Source organism: Falco rusticolus, chromosome 6 (genome assembly GCF_015220075.1).
Source record: "Falco rusticolus isolate bFalRus1 chromosome 6, bFalRus1.pri, whole genome shotgun sequence".
NCBI lineage: Eukaryota > Metazoa > Chordata > Aves > Falconiformes > Falconidae > Falco > Falco rusticolus.
In genome coordinates, this window is record NC_051192.1 from 46,438,337 (window position 1) to 46,460,513 (window position 22,177).

The 22,177-nt window shown below is 40.2% G+C and overlaps 1 protein-coding gene across 10 annotated transcripts in view; it reads right to left on the bottom strand.

Moving 5' to 3' along the window:
* Nucleotides 1–22,177, bottom strand: part of LOC119149818 (SAM and SH3 domain-containing protein 1-like) — a 570,327-nt gene that overhangs the window by 3,907 nt on the left and 544,243 nt on the right. For all 10 annotated transcript variants that reach the window (XM_037391573.1, XM_037391574.1, XM_037391572.1 and 7 more), the window contains 9 exons: nucleotides 19,872–19,943; nucleotides 17,367–17,510; nucleotides 15,079–15,214; nucleotides 13,880–14,049; nucleotides 12,558–12,767; nucleotides 11,680–11,830; nucleotides 8,882–8,995; nucleotides 1,457–2,595; nucleotides 743–874 (listed from right to left, as the gene is read on the bottom strand). In XM_037391573.1, the coding sequence (XP_037247470.1) occupies nucleotides 743–874; nucleotides 1,457–2,595; nucleotides 8,882–8,995; nucleotides 11,680–11,830; nucleotides 12,558–12,767; nucleotides 13,880–14,049; nucleotides 15,079–15,214; nucleotides 17,367–17,510; nucleotides 19,872–19,943 (2,268 nt within the window). The remainder of the gene's footprint in view (nucleotides 1–742; nucleotides 875–1,456; nucleotides 2,596–8,881; nucleotides 8,996–11,679; nucleotides 11,831–12,557; nucleotides 12,768–13,879; nucleotides 14,050–15,078; nucleotides 15,215–17,366; nucleotides 17,511–19,871; nucleotides 19,944–22,177) is intronic.

Consider the following 22,177-nt stretch of genomic DNA (forward strand, 5'->3'; position numbering starts at 1 on the left):
GTCTTATTTCATTTTTTCTTCCTAACTGGCAGAATTTCATAGCAGATGTTTCAACTTCTCTCATGTCACATTTGTCAGTATGAAAGCAGTGTGGGTTGTAAGGCTAAGATCACTTGGCATAGGAGCAACAGCAACAATTTTGGCAATGCAGATGCAGTGGGCAATATTCAGCTGCTTGGGCAACCATCACAGGCCATTCTGAGTTAGTCTGAGATCAGTAAAAAATACCCAGTGACAAGACTGTCCAGGGTGTTCCGTTTTATTTCTCAGAAAGGCAAGAACACGCTAATTTTGCCTATTACCTCCTCAGACAGACCAAGTTCTTTTATAAAAAAACATAAAAGCTTTGACTGTTTCCCCCTCCTGCATTTCCTAAGGAGGAGTGGACAACAGTATAGTTTAAGAAATGAAAAAGGACTGTAAAACCTTTCAGATTTCAATACATGCCACCCTTAGCGAGCAAGTCTCTGTTACCACTGCTTGCAGTCTGCTTAGACTTTTAAGGCTATTATTCAGTCAAGAGGGAGGGTTATCTGCTCTCTGTTCAACTAATAACTGTCCTCCTTTGGGACAAGGGAATGTACCTCCTGCTCCTGTAGTACCCCCACATATGTTGTACCTGCTGGGTGAACACAGGGAGCACATTTGTCCCAGGACTTCGCAGGTATCTCCCTTCACCAGTAGTCAGTCTTTTTAAAAGTCTGCTCATAAATAAGAAAATTTGCTTTATGAAAATACTCACTGCCATGCGATGCTGCTTCCTCAGTTGCTTTACCCGGATTTGGTCCATGTTTGTGGCAACATCCTTTTCAGGCTGGTCCAAGTCTTCAGAGTACCTCTGTACCAAAGCCTCAGGAATGCCACAGCGACCATGCTGTGTTCACAGCCAGACAAAAAGGAGAGAGAACAGATGAAAGAAGTGTATCAATACAGACCGATCCGTGCAAACAGAGAGAGATGCAGGATGGGAGTAATAAGGAGCTTTCCTCAAGATTCCACGAAAACTGAAAAAGCAGTCCCTAAAGGAAGGACTGGACCTTAGGACTCCTTCCTTCCCAAAAAGATTTCCTAATTACTATGCTACCAATTCAGACTTCCTTGGAAGCACAAAATCTAATCCTGACTTCCTTTTTCAGCAATAATTCCCCACACCAGCAGAGAAAGAGACATTTCCATGCCCAGTGCCACCAAGGTAGCAGCGGCCTGAAAAGATGAAAGTTCAGAGTAAGTCTGAGATTTCTCAGTCCGTCCATCTGTTCCCCCCACCCCGCCCTGAGTTACATTAGGTGTAAGGTGTGATAGTAAAGACAAACATAGTTATAGGATGTCTAATGTCCCAATGATTTATTGTTTATCTAGGTGGTCAATCACAAAAATAGAACAGATACAGTAAATGAAACACTATCCCTTGGAATGCTAGTAGAATAAAAACGCTTAAACAATGTCCTCCACTTACCTTGTCAGAGTATGGTTCTTCAGTAAGATCAATGTCTTCAGACTGCAACTTGTTTTCTATTACCATTTCCAGATCCATTCCTCTGCTACAAGAGACTTTTCTTGCCGAAGCAGGACCTAGCTTTATCACATGCTGCTGAACACTAGCAGTCTCTGGGAGCTCTGACAGCCAGGGCGGCAGTGGGCTAGGAGGCGTACTGGGCTCCTGTTCAGAAGATGTCCTATGGGCAGGTACTGCGTGACAATCAATGGGAGTGGATGAAGTGGCCTTTTTTACTGGCAAACATGGTGCTTCTAGGCTTGAGTAGTTCCCACTTGTGGTCGTGGGAGGATGATATAACCCATTAGAAAGGCGTTCTCGGCATTTTTTGGCAGGGACAGGTGGTGGCTGAGAAGGATTTTTTGGTTGCATTCTTGCCTCATTTGTGCCTTTTTGCTCAGCTTCTAGACCTCCCTTGAGGACTGGAGCATAATCAGCCCGTGCAAGGTCATGAAAACCTTTACTCTGTATTTCCAGAGGCGTCCTTGTTGCAGGATGTGTCACTAAGGCAGGCTGAGCTTCACAGTATTTTGGGGGGAACGGAACAGGCTTTCCACCTGCAGTCTCCCTTACAGAGCAGTCCAATTCCTTTGCTCTTCCCTTCTGAGAAGTAGCAGCTCCTTTACCCTGTTTAGCCATCAAGTCATCTACCGTACAGCTGCTTCCATGAGACTGGGGCAGCAGTGCAGAGCCGGGTGCCTTTTTCGCTATATCCAGTGAATCCTGAGGAAAAGAACCCACTTCCTTGCTAACATCCTGTAGGTTAGTATTGGATTCTCCCTGGAGATCATCCAGCGAGTGAGATCTTGGCCAGGTATCTACACCCTGGGGGCCATCCAGAGTTTCATAGCTCCGACAGACAGCAACCGGTAAACTTCTACGGTTCTTCTTCAGACCCGTAACAGCTGGAGGCTGGACAGAGCTCTTCAGAGCACGATGCGTGCAGCTGAACCGGCTTTCTTTTTCCCCTTGCTGTAGAGTTTCTATTGGCTTGGTCAGTGGAAGTGTAGGATAATTTGATAGCTGGTTTCTGCTGAAGTCCTTAAAGCTATGCTCACTGGCCGATTTTGAGGGCAGAAGACAGGTCCTTCGAGTTTTACCTAGAAGCAAATAAGTCACAATCCACCATAAAAAAATCGATCGATCAATCAATGTGCAGTGTACATAATGGATCACTTATAAATGCCTTTGAAATAAAATGATTTACTCTTGTCTTGTTAATGCTAAATGTACAGCTCAGTGCCATTTTAAGCATATGAATTTGTGAGCTTCACGAAGAACTAGTAGATGTGACCACGTAAGGAAAATACATTTCATATACTTAATATCCTTCCTACTCTGTGATTTGCAGAGATTTGGGGTTTAGCTCATGTAAACCCTTTTCAATGTAGAAATACCCTACAGTTAGAACTGATAACCTATACACATTGTAAGAACTTGTTTGACAGAAATAACTCAAAAGATCTACTGTTTTTTCTACTCTTCTAATTTTTTTAGTATATCAATAACTATGTTCACCTTCTAATGAAGTTTACAAGATTGCTCAGGAAAGTTGTTTTTTTTTTTAAAAAAAGATCCTGTTTATTAATTTTCATTACAAAGCGTGCCGATAGTCTTATTTAATCTCTTAAATGACAGCAAACTATTTGTAATGGCAAACCAGAGTGCAAAGAAGCGTTGTAAGATGGTTTTGCACCAGTCCTTTTGTAGTTACTCTTGGGGACAGCAGAGTTTTGTGGAGAAAGCCTTATACTATGAGATGGAGAAGTGTTTCAAAAGGCCTTTTCAAGTGTGACTAATCGGAGTGTTACTCTCATGTCATGGTGTTCTATCAAACTGTAAGGTCTTACAGATGTGGTATTTTATTATAATCACTTAAGACGAGATGATATGAATCAATATGAACTACATGGTCTTTGCAAGCTTTACTTTGTATTTTTATGATATGCACCACTGATTTTAAACAGTGAAGTCCACCAAATTTGCTTGACAAATCCTGATCAAAGGGACTGAGCTCATTAGACTATTCATTAGTATGAAATACAAGGTCATTTCTCAAATACTGCATAGATTTTTTTTAAATTATCTTTTTAACAAGACAGAAGTAAATTTGTCTCAAGCAGATGACCTCCCAGAATGACAGCACATCCTGAACAGTTATTCTTTTCAGGGTGACAGGGATACTTTCCCCTATGTACAGTAGGCTTTCTAAAATCAGGATAGATGGATAAAGCCTGAAATTTTATTTTTCCAATGGCGAAAAAAACCCAAAAACCAAAAATCCCAAACCAACAGATCCGGCTAAATGGTATCAAAGTCTGTAATAACCAGCTATCAATAGCTGCCAATTAAAGGACCAGTACCTTTCAGAGATCTGAGAAGTTTTGCTAACTTCCTTGCAACTAAATTAATCTGGTGTACTTTTAAGCTATAGGTGCTTTCGTCTCATACAGCTTGCCTTCAAAGCTTTATCCTGAAAGACGCTCAATACTCGGCTTTTAAATAATATACACTGCTTGCTTTGAGAATGAATGAAAGAATCTGTTTGACCTAAAAAAGAAATAGCTTGCTTTCTCTCTTTCTCTTGCCTAAGTATTCAGAAATCTAGCAAAGAAAATGAAGGTTACATTTAAAGAGAAATAAGGAAAACATGCACCTCAACAAAGCTGGTTGCATTTTCTGATATGCCAGCCAAGGTTATTCTATCTAAAATCAAGGTGTGCCTACAAGGATGAACACAAGCACACAGGAACTCCTTTCTCAGAAGCTGTATGGTTCACAGTTCAACTCAAGCTAAATATTACCGTTTCTCCAAAACACTAATAAAGACACATCATGCATTAAGTTGGCCCCCTTGCTACAACCCTGAGCGCAGGTAGCTCAGAGAAGTAGCAGAAAGACTTCTCTGTCTGCACCTTTCCATGGAGCTAGGCCACTGCCTTCTGAAAATAACTTAAAACCACATTAAAAAGACACGTGTAAGAAATGTTACATTCATTTCTTTAGTGCCTTCAGGCACTAATGTTAATATGCAATAAGTATGGAAAGGAGCGTTCTCTTTTCATTATTCATATTTTTTGCTAGTACATCTCTGACTTGTGCAATAATTCACCCACATTGTCTGGGGCTTGCTGTCACAGCTCACATAACAAAATCCATGTACCTTCTTTTCCATCTGAAATATTGATCAGGGGATATACTGGTTTTAGGAAGCACATTCAGGAACCTCAGCACTGAAAGAGAAGCTGTGAGAAATGCCACTGCTGTGCAACATAAGCTCTTACCCTCATGGCTTCAGTATCTAGTAAACAACACTTCATTTCTTCAGAAATGGGATAGGCCTATGTAAAGCCAGTAGTCTGGGACTGGAAAGAAGAAGAAATGGGGACTAGGAGAAGGAAGAAGAGAAAAGTTTTGGGGAAGTACAATCAAATCTTCAGTTCATTCCAGCCCTGTTTTGCATCAAAATACAAATGTGGAGAGAATGGAAGTTCAAAACATTTAGTTTATAAAATATATAACTGAACACGCAATCTTGGTCTGCTTCAAAATGCTTTTTAAAAAGTGCTGAGTTCAATGCCATTGTTTTGTGTAAAGGATGGGTTCAGAATGTCATTTCTCTTACACAGATTTAATTCAAGATCAATACCAGCAGGGCAGCTGTGTTTTCTCTTTTTCTAGCTATTCCTTCCCTCCTCTTGACTGCCACATGTAACTTGATTATGCTTCTGAGACATTAAGAAAGGAAGGTAGTATTTCCTGAAAACAGACTTTTAAATACATTTTATGTTGTTTTGATGAAGTGGAGAGCTATATAAACAATGTGCACAACTGTAACATTCCCTCCCTATCTCAGAAAAAAAAAAAAAAAAAAAAAAAAAGAGAAAAAACCTACAAGGGTAAAAGTGTAGAGTTAGTAAAGTTTAAAACACATTTTTAATGTTAACATTTTTGATAATAATTCATTCTTATGAATCTCTGGTACAGTTAAGCAGTCTAATGCCTTTCATAGTGCCGTCAACTGCAGTGGCATCTGCTTTAAATGTGTACAGAAGGACACAGGTGTCTGTGTGAAAACTAAGATAACAAAGGTGGTCCTTACTCAAAACAAATGGAAAGTTTTTATTGTTTCCAGGTTCGGGTCAAGCTACAGGCATACTTCAACTGCTTTGTTTAATGTTACGGTGCAGTTTTTGTTAAACAAAGCGCTGCTCACCTCTCATGATATGTCTTGTTATTAGAATACAGAGAAGGAACTTCTTGCTTCCCTGTCATCATTTGGCTCAGAAGAAAGGCATTATCTGGGGGAATATTTCCAGAGGCACCTGTGCTACAACAACAAATTTTCAGTGTTTCTCTTGGTACTTTTCTCTGTATGGAAGATCATCTTCAGAAATTTAATTACTCAAAATCAGACGCAGAACACATTCGGTGGCCTGTCCAGATCCCAGGTTGTATTAACTCCATTTTGGCACTGCTTTCTGTGGCTATATTTTGTGTGCATTTCAAACAGCTCTGCTGACACAACAAAGCTGATGGCGTGGTAGACAATTGTAGCGTTATTGCTCTTTTTACTGATCACAAACTAGTAGAAGTGCATAATACATTTGGCAATGTGGCCACCTGTTCTGTTGCTTCCTTTTATGTGCTTAGGATGCGTACTTGGCACTAAGGAAATCTGGGCTCCAGTTTCTGAACAGATCAGATCACATCCTTATCCCACCTGATAAAGCCATGGTTTGTCTGCTTCTTCAGTGCTCTGTGCCTTGCATGTGCAATGTGCACCCCCTTCTCCTCAAAAAAGCTACACAGCACAACAAGAAAAGGTTCAAAGAAGCCAGGCATGATTAGGGGCACAAATGACCTATAAGGAATGGGCCTTCTCAGACTAGAAAAGAGATGACTTGGGAAGGAGTATGACAGAGATCTATACACACCATTAGGTATGGAGGTTCTAAGGAAGACCAGGGATGTTCATAAAGAGAAACACTTTCAGGCAAATGGATGAATGACAGGAAACAGTACTCAGTTTTTGAAGTCCTTCAATGATTCATTCCCCATAGTACCCTGGGAAGCACCAAACATGCTTGCTCGGTTCCTATACTGTTCTCTAGCTACGTGCTTTTGCCAGTCCTGTGAGAACTAGATTTCCAATACGGTTTCCAAATGTGTCTCAGACAGGCAATGCTTGCACACAAAACAAGGCCAATAACTGTACCATTGTCAGAAGTCTGAAGGAGAGCTTGCCCTCCTCTGCCTTGTTTCAGACCGAGAGGACTGGACTATATGGCCTAATGGTCTGACCATGGATAGTGGCTTTCTGCTCTTAACATTCTTCCTGTCTAACACTGAATAGGTCACAAACTTGTATGGTCCTTGCCCTCTGTAAATTAGAATAAAATCACAATGCTGCTGTAAGTACATTGTGGATACCTATGAGAACACCCAAATATTTCTGCAGTGGCACCTTAAGAAGTACCTATAAAAGACACGTCTGTACCACTGCCATAGTACATAGCAAACCATGTTCTAGCCAAAATGTAAGAGCGGCTCTGAAATCTTGAACTGATGCCAAAAGGTCCAACAATAGCCCAAAACAGGACACTACACTAGTCATCAAAATATTATGTATAACCATTCCCCATAAAATCTGAAGACCAAGATCTTCTCAGAATGCATTTCCCCTTTACGAAATGCAGTTTATTATTGTTGATCTGCACATTAAGATGTTTATACTACACAAATTATTTTCCTTATTTTAACAGATAAGAAACCAATGTATTTTTAAAACAATATGCATATAAACAACTATGGTCCATGAACTTTGCAAAGAAGGTGAAGCACATTTCAGATTAACCAGCCTTGAAAAAATCTCTGAATGAATCCCATACCAAATGTTCTTTTTAAAATGGTTTTCAAAACAAGCACTAAATGCCTTTGTGAGCAAAAATGATGCAAAATGCAGCAAGGCATACATAAAAAGCAATATAAAAATCATCACTGGTACTTCACATTCTGCAAAACTCAGAAATATTGGTTTAAATGTAATAGTAAGTATCTAAGCAGATAGGCAATGACAATTGCTTTCTAAAGATTTCATTATATTGTTAAAATAAGGAAAATGTACAGGCAGCAATTTAACCTCAGTGTTACAGCTATCATTATGATGGCACATAGAGATAAAAAGGAAAGAAAGTTACTATATCGTCACATATGCCATATATTTAGCTATGATTATATTCCAGTATGCCTACTGTATAGGGATTCATCATATTCAAGAAAAAGATTCTCTCCACTTTCAGGAAACTAGTCTATTGCTGATTTCAGACATTCAGCTTCAAAGCAAATTGCAATTTTCTTCAATAAATGGTTACTTCTGAGTGGCAGACTGACAGAAAATGCATATACTAAGAGAACAATCTTTAGCTTATATTTTAAATTGGAAAAACAGCCACTACAAAGGGGCATACAGTATCTCTATTTATTCTGTTCTTGTTTTTCTCCCTGTTTATGCTGGATGTGATGAAACCGGGTAGTCTGAGGCTAAGCCACGGATCAAATGCTTGGAGTGATAATACCAAACTCAAACCAATTTCATCTGTTTTATTATTTCATCCCTAATGACAAGTTTACACCAATCCTCAAGTAAAGCATGCTCAGCACAACCACTTGATTTCTTCAGAACAGAGTGAGCAATCTCTGTTCATCTGCCTTGGTAATTTTTCTGTGTATCACCTTTCACTGATTCAAGACAAGGTAACGGAATTGGTATCTTAAACTTTTTTTTCATAGTTTATTTCCTTGCCAACTTCTCCATTAATTTAACTTGCTAGTGTTCATACACTAAAATGTCCTAATTCTCTGCAGCTGGTGTCTGATCAGAGCAGAATGCAACATGCAACCTAAACAAACACTAAAATATGGCCTAAAACAGAGAACATTTTTTCTAAACAGTTTTTTTAATGGATTTAGAAGAAATCCTCCTAATCTCAACGGAGTTCAGCAACTTCTCTATTGCCAATGGTCCCTTAGACACTGGCTGTCAGAATGTAAGTCGTGCAAACCTCATGAGGCACAGTTGCATGAGAATATGATAGGGAGCAGAGAAGGCAGGCAACGGCAGTGAGGGCGCCTGCTGCCTTAGGATAACAAAAGAAAGATGATTTGTGAAATGTGATCAGTTTCCTAGCAATGCAAATAAATAAATAGTAACAGTAGCAATGAAAACCAATGGCTCAAGCCAAGAGGGAAAGAGGCATTCAGAGCAAAGGAGAAAATCAAGTGTGAAGTAGCTTGTGTTAGCTAGCAATAGGAGCAGGAAGTAAATGAAGCCATCTACTGAAAAAAGGCTGCAGGGATTATAGGGGTCATTGCTGTCACCATTACCATTCTCCAGGTTTTCACTGCTTTCGTAGCAGCCAGAATCCCGAGGAGAGCATCCGGTTAGGCCTTGGCCTTCAATGAGAAGTTTCTCCTGAGATCCTGACTGGTCGCTGTTACCTAGAGGATGCGAGAACACAGTGAAAAACAGGCAAACAGAAAATCTGGCTCAACTTCTCAACCTTGCATTTCCAACACCACTATCTTGTGTGTCCAGAGACGGGCAACGGAGCTGGGGAAGGGTCTGGAGCACAAGTCTGATGGGGAGCGGCTGAGGGAACTCGGGGTGTTTAGCCTGAAGAAAAGGAGGCTCAGGGGGGGACCTTATCAGTCTCTACAACCACCTGAAAGTAGGTTGTAGCACAGCAGGACAACAGTCTCTTCTCCCTAGTAACAAGTGATGGGACAAGAGGAAATGGCCTCCAATTGCACCAGGGGAGGTTTAGATTGGATGCTAGGAAAAATGTCTTCACTGAAAGGCTGGTCAAGCATTGGAACAGGCTGCCCAGGGAAGTGGTTGAGTCACCATCCCTGGAAGTATTTAAAAGACCTGCAGATGTGTCACTTAGGGACATGGTTTAGTGGTGGACTTGGCAGTGCTAGGTTGACGGTTGGACTTGATAATCTTAAAGGTCTTTTCTGACCTAAACAATTTTATGATTCTGTGATCTTTTCTGTTGCATTAATTGTACAGATCACTGTTTTAGAAAAGAGTGAGCATTAGGAACAGCCATCACAAATTTTGGAAAAATTCATCCTGTTTGGTAAAGGATTAAGCAACAGCTTCAGCACGAGTGTGAGGGAGCAGTGTGGTACATAATGAAAGCAGAATGGACTGCATGTGCGCCTTAGCTGCCTTGGGGCCAAGTCCTGCAACTTACAGCCATGGAAATGTATTTAAAATGATGGTGTCAAAGTTCTTTCTAAGACTGAAAAAAACCCCAACACCCCAAACAAAAAGCACTGAAAAGAACCAAATCAAGTGAATCAGAATAAAATCCTAACCCTGACCTACTTTCCAGAAGGGACCAAGAGGAAGGATCAGGAGTGGGTCTGGCAAAGTTAGATACTGTCCCCTAAGAAAGGGGAAGCAACAAGGGAGAGACCAGTGGTAAAAATTCCTTCCTTCCTTGGTCTGTGCAAAGAGCCAATGCTCAAGTGTGGTCCACCCAGGCAATATAGGCTGGATTCCAGGAATTTAGCCAGAATGTTTGGTCAGAAATCTTATTTTGTAAAGAAACTAAATCTAGAGCTGAAGATACAGAAAACTAACTTCATGATGTAAGGATACAGTTTATGTTGAGGGTTTTTTTTCCCCCTGCAATAAAATGTCAGAAACAGCTATTCCTATTCTCAGCACATGAAAGGTAATTATGGGGTGGAACTAACTGCTGTTGCCCCTCCCAGGTTCCAGCTGTCTGATCCCCACTTCTCTTTCTCCTCATCACCCTGACTTGGAGATGGAATTTATACTTTCCAACCACCACATCACAGAGTTCTTCAAGTCTTCAAACTAAAATTGAAGGGCCCTAAAAAAACAATTGTTACTTCAGGGAAACGAGCATTCTAAATAGGTCTGCAACTAATGAAGAGAAGCTCATATTAGGTGATGAAAAGCTACTCTGATGTAAGTGCAACTGCAGTTTTACTGGGGGGTAGAGGAGGGTGGAGAAAGTGTGGATGCCCTTTTGGGAAATGCAACGAACAAGAAAGCTATGTGTCAGTGAAAACTCAGGCCACACAGTACTGTCTACAGATACTAACCACACATCTCCCCGTAACAGAACTAAGCATTGCCCACTTAATAAGCAGCTTCTCAAATTGCTGCTATGGCAGTGTAAGCTAAAACATTTTGCAGAGAAGCAGCTGAGAAAGCCCTCACACAATCCATTCCGCTGATTCTGCTCAGTGGGACACTAAACTTCTGCTGACACTTAGGGATGAGAGGGAAATTCAGTACTGTCTTAGGTTGCTGCAGCTAGGTATTGAGCACATCTAAATTCCTGTCTCAAGCGACATTTGCTATTCAAATGATTCTACTCTGCCATGGCTCTACCATGACTACCGTGCAGATGGTGCAGTCCCGCTTCCTCCTGTGTGGCAAAGACACCATCGAATTTGACTGCCATGGCTTGCTCTGCTTTCCCTCATCTTTGCAACCCCTTGCCTAGGACCATCTGTACGATGGGCAGAATTGCACTGCTGCACCTTATTCAGTCACTGCCTTTCACTCTTTGCGCTTGACTGACATATCTTCTCCCTTTACAAATCACTGTGTTGTCATTTGTACAACCTGAAGCTACTAGTACAATCCTGCAATTCACAGTCCAAGAATCATACACACGTGCAGGTACAATAAGAGAAAAAATTAATTCACATTACCCTTCTCCACAGCCCTCTGGGCTTTGATCTTTTTCTTATCTTTGATAACCTCAGTCTCTTCCCTGTAGTCCAGAAGTTTCTTCTATCCTATTCTCCATGACTCAACTTCTTATTTTGAGTAGGTTATCTTAGGATTTATTCCCAGATATCACTATTCTAAAGAGTGCGTGTTGTACATTTGACATTGCTTGAGTAAGTTGGGTAGCAGGGCTTACATGAACAAAAGAATTCTGGCAGAACAAATGCAAGTCTTAAGTCACTCCTCAAAAATCTACATTTTGTTACACAGGATTACCCTGGAAATAACTAGATTAGGAAAAAAAAAAGATCAAAATCCTGGAACCATTTTTCTGATTTAAGGGGTTCACAACATTCTTGGCAGAGCTCTAGTTAAAACTGAAAACCTCAAAAATCCCACATACTGTCATACTCCTGTAGAAGTTCCACTGCTGTGAGGAGAACTGCTCTGTGTTCAGGATCTCGGATGTTCAGTTCATCTAAATCTTCTTCTTCTAGAAGCTTAAAGGTATCCAGATCTTCATAACCATTGAACAGAAAAGTGGGCATGTGCTCCTGCATAAAAGGGGAGAAAAAAGGAAGAAGAAGAAAAAAAAAAAAAGCTATAAGACAAAATATTTATTCAACTTCTTTTGTCAATAAAGATACTAGAAGAGATTTTCACAATCTTCAAAAAAAAGCAGTAGTTTCACAAATACAAACCAGTGTAAACCAGCAAAATTATAGGATTATAGCTTGCATAAAGACTGCTCAGAGTTCAGGGAGGTAGCTGTGCCAGAGCTAGAATGCTGCACACATTGCTGTGTTTGGAATGCACTGTATTAAATGGTCTGGGTAGCATGCTACCCGGATACACAATATGGCATGGCTCTGTATGAAGCCAGAAGTACAAAGGGTGAATGACAGCCTCACCAGTTTACCCCTAGCTCTTCTGAACAGAAATATGGAAAAAGCCTTCATCTTTTAAGACAAGGTAACTGTTGTTATTTTACACTTTTTCCTTGCTTTTGCAGTGTGCTAGCTAGCAGCCATACTATACAACGATTTACAGTCTCAGAGTGCATACAAACTTGCAGCCCACAGCTCTTCATCAAACCTGACAGGCACTTCTCCCTGGCCTCAGCTATTTTCCCTCTGCAGCTAAGACCTGATTCTGCTAAGTGATGTCATGATCCTTAGGATTACGGATCTGGTGTGCAGCTTTAAAAACAAACAACTCCAAAGGTGTGGCCCCCTTCTCACAAGCAAAACTGAAGTGTAAAGAGAAAGAGAGAATCTGGACCTTTAAGTTGATGCGATCCAAGAGATCCTCAACTGACTTGGGCTGGGGTGGTCTGCTTTTCCGGCGTCTCCTGGTAGGCCGCTTCGGCTTCTCTTCCTCTTCATTTAACACATCCACATAGATAAATTTGAAAGTGCCAACTTTGTTGTTCAACAGGCCCATCCAAGTGCCCATGGGGGGTTTGCTGATTATATCAATGATGTCACCTTTCTGCAGACCAAAGAAACAACAAAGCTATTTAGGCATGATTTCTGATGGATACTCAAGCAGTCCCTTTGATTTTCATATACACAGAATGGACAACACTCTTTAGTTTTCAAAAGGTTAACTACAGCTCTTGCAAAAACGTCTGATGGTACTTGTTTTACAAATGGAAGAAAAGGAAATTAAGTGACATGCCTAAGACCACAGAGCAAGTCAACAAAAGAACCTGAAATGGACCCCAACTGCCCAGATTCACAAACCTGCTTACACCCCAGCAGTGCAGCACTGCTGTTTTGTACAGACGTCTCTAAGCTATGCAGCTATCTGAAACTGGGGCAAGTAAGAACATACCCACTATATATGGGCACAATCTCACATCACATCTCCTGAGGAAAGGAGTCATATGCAGAAGAAACTGCGCAGCACTATTGCTCTTCCTAATGTGCTCCCAACTACAACTAAGAAACGGATGCACACCTGTTTTTGTATCCTCGAAGAGATTACCTCATGTACATTTGCTTTAATAGGAATTAGCTGCTGTCAGAATTTCAAGTAATGAATCTAAGGAGACGGATAGTTCGAATCAAATACAGCACAACTAAAAATAATAAACGCTGATACCCAGAAAGATTAAAGGGGGGTGACAACGCACAGTTAGCAAAGCAATTCAGTATTAGCTCAAAACAAGTTGTATTAACTGAAATGGCTTTAAGAGACACTATGTGCAGGCACATCCACATTTCTTCCAAGGATTTTGAAAATTTTTCCATTGATGGACTAATTCACTGTGGCAGACAAAGTATTTTTCCAATCTTTAAAACAAAATCCTTGCAAAATGGAAAGGAATTTGTGGCCCATTTTTATTTTTCCAGAAACAAAAGACGCAAGCATCTTTCCTTGGATGTGGAGAAATACTAATACTTACTTATGTTCTACAATATTTTGCTATAATTCAAGCAAATCTTAAATGTGCCAGAATAAGATAGGTTAAAGGGCTTCAAAAAACAAATGTAAACTCATTAAAAGGCTAAGAATTTTACAGCTCTTGCAAAGGGTTCTCAATTAAGAATTTTGCCAAAATAAATGTTTAATCCCTTAAAAACAGATAAAACTGGTACCTTGAGCTTCAGAGAGTCCGTATCATAAGGACTTGGAGTAAAATCAGTGTGAACCCTGGCTCTTCCACAAAAAGGTCCTCTGTAAGGAGGCTCTTCATCATCACCGTCTTCTGATTTAACGCTCTCCCTGTTGCTGGTTGAGGAATCTGTTGTGCTTACGGTCTGACCACCTGTGTGAGAGACATAGTATCAGTCGACAAAAAAGAATCTCTTTCTGAAGAAAGTTCAGAAACAGAGGCAAGACAGAAAATGTGTCTTCTTTCTACAAACCATGGTAATCAAAGTTACAAGTCCTTAAATGCTGCTATTTCTTACATACACATGTGACAGGATAATTATCTACTTTGCACTCCTGTTTTCCCCAATTCAGCTCCTCAATATTTATCGGCGAAACTGTTTAACTACTGTCTCATCTATGGTACATCACAGGAGATGTCATCTTTCTGGGAGTTTTGCCCCTGAAAAAGCATAGTCCTGTGAGGAAAATAAGCTCTGAACCCTGCATGAGGGTTGTAGAATCTCCCTTATGTCCAGAAATTCAGTTTTATGGCAACACTTTGTATTGGGGGGGGGGGGGGGGGGGGGGGGGGGAGAGGGGGGAATAAAGCAAAAAAGCAAGTGATTTTCAGAACACACTTTCAGTTACTTAGAAATTAGTTTATTTCCCCAATAAGTTCTTGGTTTCTGTTGGTCAGTAATTAATAGTGAAGCAAGTTCACAACATCTGTGTCTCACTTAAGCTCTGCTCTGTGTAGAGACAATCTTAACCAGAGAGGTTTTAAATAATACTGCTCTAACTAGTTCATAAGAGAACCTTACGGTGTCTCTGGGGGGAGGGTGGGAAGCCTATCAGGAGTCCCCAGGAGAAATCTAGTGTAAAGATGAGCCTGCGTACTACTGGCCAAGGATTGCAATTCTCACTCCAATCATTTATATTATAGTAGCAAGACCCAGCAAACCCAGTCAGAAAGCAGGATTTCACTTTTTCAGGGCACTCTATAAACAAAAAGCAAAAAAGATCCGCCTCTGCACCAAAGACCTTACAGTTCTTTGTAAACCCTTAATGACTAACCAACCCATCAGCCCTTCTACTTCTTAACCACTGCTTCTGCTTTGACTTTCTCTAATTCTGCTTACTGTGGAGGTCACTGCTCCCTGAAGCCACAGAAATGGAGCATCACAATTACAACTGAACTTACTCATTGAGCTCTGACCACTTAAGGAACTCCTCAGGCTCTCTACTGAGCCACCAGCTTTCAGCTTGGGTTTGTCCAGGGAGTCAGTGTCTGGTGGCGGTGACTGTGGAGAACCCGGCATGATCCCAGGGCTGGACTCCTGAAAGGGATTGAACCGTATGAGTTTAGTAAACAAACACAGGCACTGACAGGACCTGCTCGTTCATCTCCAAGGAAAGAGATTCTCTTTTCCTGCTCTTTACCAGAAGGATGAAACCTTCTATGTTTATTTACTTATTTAGTGGTACTCAGCTGTGGCAGAAGCCCCACTTTGTTAGGCATGGTAGTGGGGACAGGAGCAAACAGTCCAGTCTGAAAAAGCTAACATTGTAAGTAAAAAGAAACATTACACAAAACTCCCAATTCAAGGTTTTAATGACACGTGATATTTTTGCCAGCAGTACTTGAAAAACAGCAAATGCCAAATTCAGCTTTCTGAGTCACTATTTTGTACAAAGATGAACACAAAAAAATCAGACAATTCAAGTAAAACACACAGCAATGTTATTTTTTTCCCAGTGAATTGTTGATATTTTTGCTTATTTACCTTGCACAACAAAAAAGAATTAACCAGAAAATGCAGCCTGTGCATAGTATAAATACTCATAAACATAAATGCATAAATATAAAAAGATTTTGCTACACATGCAATAGGTAAGGCAATTTCTCTTTTCATTCAGACTAGCATTACAGAAAATCAAAAAGGGTCTTTCCTAAATTGAAATTTTGTCAGCCTCTGTGAATCAGTTAAAGCAAAGCAGCAGATACTTGTGGCCAGAATAGCTTTTGCTTGGGGTTTTTTTCAATGAAGAAAGAGATACTGGCATGTAGTTTGAGTCATGATGGCAGGAAGGTACAAATATTCTAAAATGACTGTGCCAAAAAGTTTGAAAACCGAAGAACTGTAGCTTGCATACAAGAAGAGTTTTTGTGGAGATGTGTGGTCATAAAACTTTCAGATGAAAGCTATTATTTTGCATGCTGCAGAATCATCAGAAAAAAAAGTCATCCCAGCATATGACTTCAGAGGTCAAGTCAATCTTGGAGAGAGCTAGAGAGCAGGAGTATTGCTAACGCACAGTAAACCAGTTTCTCAAAGTGTCCCTTTCTTAGGCAGACTTTGCAGAGCGGCACTTTAAGGCCAGTCGCACAGCAAAGAATCTTACCAATATTAAATCATGTTAGAGCTTAAAATGTTTTAATTTTAAATTAAAATTATAACTGTAGCACTGCCCCTGGTTATGAATAAATATGGCTAACAGCGTTACTGGAAAGGGTTTCTAATGTTGTAAAGCACTGCATAAAACTAGTCACATCTCTTCCTCTCTGCCGTCTCCGCATTCTGCAGTTTGGGATTGTTATATTGAATGTTACGAACTGCTCCTTTCACAGGCAGTACACTCTGCATTAATACCAAAAGGCCTCCCATGCCCGTTTCTCTGGCTGGACGCGCCCCAGCCAGCCGGCGGCCGGCCCGAGGCCACCCGAGGGCGATGTGAGCCAGGGAGAGCTCGGCTCTCTTGCCAGCTCGCTCTGCTCTTACTTACACATTCCAAGTGGCAAGATTGGTTTTAAACAAACGCCAAAGAATTTTTGACACTCCACCACAGCAAGGAGCCTGAGCCCAAAGTACACCAAAAGGGAAAAAGACAGCAATTGTTCCTAGGCCACTGAAATTCAAAGCCTAATTTACAACCAGTGTACTTCAGGTTCGCCTTTAAGAATAAGCTATAAAAAATCTGTAATGAAAGAATAATAGGAAAATCTTCTGTGGGATGCCCTTTTCTGACTACATTGTGCATCTGTTTTAATGGGCTGCTGCAGAGGGCACGCTATGATAGAGAAAAGATCTGTAATAGCTGAGAGGAACCGTGGTACATGAAGTTATACTGGGAATTTAAACTAAGGTGTAAACTGCAGATTAAATATATTACTGCGACCCTGTGTCACAGACCAGTTCTCTTAATAAATAATGATGATAGATAAAGAAATGGAAATATAGAGCGAGACGTGTAATGCCATCAGCCATAGGCTTCTGCTGATGAGCTACTTGAATGAAAACCTGAAAATGCATTTTCATGGTCTGGTATCTATGGGAAGCCATTTCACAGTGAGGAACTTTATAAGAACATAGGAATAAGCCACATCATGCCACAGTCTTGTCAGAAATGTCTTCAGATGTGCCTTGAAGCATGGGAATCTGTATTACACTTCTACACTATTAAGTGGATTCCATTGCAGACTTTACATACCTGCTCAGACAGAGAGCTGCTGTATTTTTTAGACATCCTTTTCTTCATGGTTTCTTTTACAGACTTCACCTTTTTGCCCAGAGATATACGGGAGGCAGAGGGCGATTTGATCACTTCTTTATAAACAAAGTCTCCTTCTTTGCCCTGCAAAATAAAACACCGTTTAAGCCTATAGAATACAAGAGCCATTTTTTTTCCTCAAGTCAGCAGTCATTGCAGATCTATCCAGGCAGACACAGGATGGCAGCATGGTGTCCTATTTACAGCTTTAAGTTCACTGTTGAGACCTTGTGCAAATCACTGTAGCGTCCACTGTAGCTTTACTCCCAAGGCCTGATTTGTAATCTTTTCTGCAGGTACCGTGTGTAGTTGTGTTGGGGTCTGTTAGGATGCCTTTATCCCTTTGAGTTTCAGGTAAGTATTTGACCTGATTGAAAACTTCATGGTTTCAGGGTAAGCCCTCCTGACATCCCTGCAACAGTAATTGTGGCTCATGCTAACAGAAGTAAAGCTACCTCTGAGATTCTAGCCAAAGATATAACTCTCTCTCTGTGTATATATATATGGATACCTACATTTGGCTACCCAAATTTACTTTTTATTTTCAGACAGGCAGTTAACCTTTCTTGATGACCGTCTCTGTGGTTTTACTGTGGATTGTTTATAAAAAAAACACAAAAAGCTACTAAATCCATCAACCATGGTAGAAGCTTACACTTGCACAGCTATTCTTAAGACACACAACAGGGCACTGCTGAACTAAATTAGCTGGTTCATATATAGTAGATGACAAAGGCCAGCTGCTTTGAACGCATTTAACCTTTTCTAAATCAGCTTAAGATACCTAGCACTTATGCCACAAGCACATACAAAGAACAAACATGGATCAATTGACATTTTGCCAAAGTTACTTCTATGACTCAGCCCTTATTCGACCTTCCAGGCAGCATGTTAAACGTGTTAAACACGGTCTTTTGTTCCACGCTCTGTCAGGCACCACAGCAAGGCAGCTCTATTAGAGCTACTACCAGCACTGGCAAATCACAACGTAAAAAGGACCAAAATCTGTTTGGCCAAACAGACTGAATACTGAATTTGGTCTCTGACTTGGGTCAATAATCCTTCTCAGGACAATGTAGGCACACAAGATAACAAACACTAAAATAAGTGTAGACTATATTCTACATGATTTTTTTCCCCCTAAATTTATGTATGTTTGCTACTTTACTAATGTTCTCCCAAAAAGTTTATCTGAAATTCAGCTGATACTTCATTTCCGATAAATCTATATTTTTTCCTTTACAAGTTGTTTGTGATTACTTCTTTGGTAACTTTTGGTCTTTCAGCAGAAATTAAGGATAGCTCTTTACTTATCTTTTTGGAAAAAACCTTCCAGTCAATGGACGTAAATGGCTTCAAGAAAAAAAAATTTGATCTGCATACATTATTCTGGTATACTGCATCTCTCCCACTACTAATGCTAGTACGGAAAAAAATGTAGTATTGAGGTTTCAGACTTTCTTATATCAGAACCAATCTGAACAAAAGATGTCAAAGTATCTATGTTTAAAGATAAACACTAAGTTTGGAAGTTAACTTTTTTGCTAAGTTAAAAATTGATGAATAAAATAACAGCCCACAGTTTTGGCCAATTTATAATTTATGACATTAAAAAAGTAATTGGAAAACCAAAAATAACTCCCAAATACCCAGCCAACAGAAAAAAAAAAAAAATATAATACTGGCATATAAAAAGTTTCACAATTTATACTTCATTTAAGTGAACAGAGAAGTTATCAGATCCAATGTTGAAACAGAAAAGAAAAACATATATGGGCAAAAGGAAAAAATATGTTAGTAATTTCATTTGATATAATGTTCTGGCTCATTTTTCTTCTGTTATTTTTGGCTCAATAACACTGGGATCAACAGGAATAATATAAAATGGAATAAATTCTCAGGGGAGATGTTTTTTGGTTTTTTTTTTAACACAAAGCACTCTGAGATCAATTGCACAGCACCCAGGACAATGGGATTCTGGTCAACTCCAGAACTCTTAGATACAGTGGGAAAACAATAATAAATCTCTTACATAATGGCTTCCACCCAAACAGCTTGGAGATCTTCAGCAAATGAAATTTTGCCTCATCATTTCAAATAGTAAATATTTTTACCAAGAAAGTACAGTAATCACAAGTTTTGCCTGGGGTGATGCTCTGAGGAAGTCAGACATAAGAAAAGCCCATAGATGTGCCCCCAGATCTGTGCTTTGATCACTTGTTCCTGCCTCATTACACATACGGTATATAAATACTTATACACACATGGATATGGGTGGGTATGTTATTCTCAAAGCTAAGGAAGTTTGTGGTTAACAAAGATACTCTGCTTTCTTGGATTTCCAGACTGTTATTACAGACCTAAATTACACTTCAGTCTATTTAACTCCATTGCGCATTTCATTTTATGCTATTTAAAGTCTGTGCCTTTTTGTCTTAAACTCACCATTTGGTCAGAACTGTTTCCAATATGAAGGGAACGATTTGTCAAGTCAAATCCTCCAAAGCTACAGGTTCGCTGCAAAAAAAAAAAAAAAAAAAAAAAAATGGATACAGTTCTATCACAGTGAGTAGTTCACTCAAGGCATCTGTGATTTGGAGAACGCCAGTAAAAACATAAATGTCTGCAAAAATGGAAACAAACAAAGAAAAGGATGGGAGATTATAAATCAAGATATTGTTATAAAGCAATTTGAGTAATTTGTCTTTTCCAGAGACAACTCCTTGGCCTAAGATCTGCTGCTGTTGAGTCATCTATTGCCTACTCTTTATAATAAAAAAAGACTTTTTGGTCTAAGGAAACTGTTGATATTATGCATCAAGGTTTCCAGGGTGCTGGCAACTCCACCTCAGCACTCCCATCTGCCTTCATAAATAAGTCCACAGTAGCACTGAAACAGAGAACCACCAATCTTCTAAAGCATTGAATAACCTACCTTCTGGGAATAGCTGCATAGACTCCATTTCCACCGACACACAGGGAAATGCTACAGGCCTTGTAGGGCAAGCCCTTGGTAAGGGGAGGGAAAACCCAGCCCAACTATCCATACACACTGTGTCCACAGATATTCAGCAAGCCCTGATTCCAGATCAGGTATTTACCATCACACCTCTGGTGATACGTGGCAGCTCTGCTAGTTTTGGGAGAAAGTACGCTATGTTTGAAGTGCCACAATCACCTAGTGAAGTGACTCAGTTTTGTCTGAATGCACAGATGCAGTTTATCATAATCAGCCTGAATAAAAAAAGGAAATCGGCACTATGACACTGCTTCCCTCCCAAGAGCAGAGGGCAAGCAAACGCAGTACAGTTGCATTCCCACAGCCAAGCACTGTTTAACTCTGGCAGATGAATTTCTGCTAAAGCTTCAGTATCACCTGAAAAAAGACCAGACACTTAGGGGGCTCAGAGAGAATCCAGTTTTTGCTTTGCAATCCAAAAGGTAAAACCTTTGACGTTTTATTTGGACACTGACCGACCAGCTGCACAGTACTCAAGTACCTGGCCCTGCCAGAAGTCTCACAGGGCAATCCAGGGAAACCGAGGTATGGCAGTTGCGATTTACTTGCACAACCTCAACTCTGAGCTCTGAGTGTGAGTTGTGAGACAGGCAGGTGTCTATTTTAAGTATTCTCTTCAGAGTTAGAGTTGAGATAAACAGGAGGCAGAAGATCAGCCACTTGCAAACCATAAATTCTTAGGGCCTGAACTACCCCAAGACACCTTCGGACTCAGGTAAGCATCAGATCAGCCCTACGAAGGATTGCCCAATTAGTACCCTGAGTGTGTGCTTGGGAGGAGGTGAAGACCAACCACCTGAGAACTACCAGTCTGATTCAACACCATTAGGAAGAAGCAAGCTCTACAAACTGTGCCACTTTATAAACCATTCTGATATAGACTGATATATATATATCAGTTAGTTCTATCAGAGTAAACATTCTTCCTGCCCTGTTCACCACCAATCAGCATACATATTAATAGCCTTTTAAAAGTTATCTTTTCTAGTTGTCGGGTGCTGTGTACCTACCAGTGCTTGGACGCCAGTTTTTGTACCCACCACAACTCTAGTAGAGCTCAAAGCCAGCTTTGTCTAGGCCCCACACATTAAGAAGAGTGCTGTGATGTAGAATATTTTAAAGTGTTTTTTTCCAGAAGGCAATGTGACTATGGCACAGCTTTTAAAAATTGTTTTTGGAAAGCATTGGAGATCAACCACAAGTAATCAGAGCAGTTTTTAAAGCACAGCACGTTTAGCTATGAGTAATATCATCCTTCTGTAAAGAGTCCATCTAATTAATCCTACAGTGTATGGTAAGCCCAGCAACTAAGAGAGGACATCTGGAACTGCTCTGAGCAAACTTGTCTGTCAAACCAGACAGAGCTCCTCCTAAAGCAGTCTTCTCAGAGTGCAAAATGTCTGTTGGTTAAAAGCTTCTGAATAAACGCACCATATTAAGGATGCTTATTGTTTCAATATGGACCTCCCCTTACATTTAACATTTAATTTCCACCTTCAGATTCCAGTAGCGACCCTGGCAATACTGTACCAAACAGAAGGTCCGTGGATGAGGAGAGGGATATTCAATGGAATGGTCATGCAATCAAAAGTACTGTTTTTTTGGGGAGAAAAGAAAAACTGATGCGATTCGAAAATTTCATGCATGTCCAGGTCACTGAAACAAATATAAATGACAAAAATGAATGGCAAGGCAAGACAGAGTGACCAATTCCACTGAATACATAGGCATT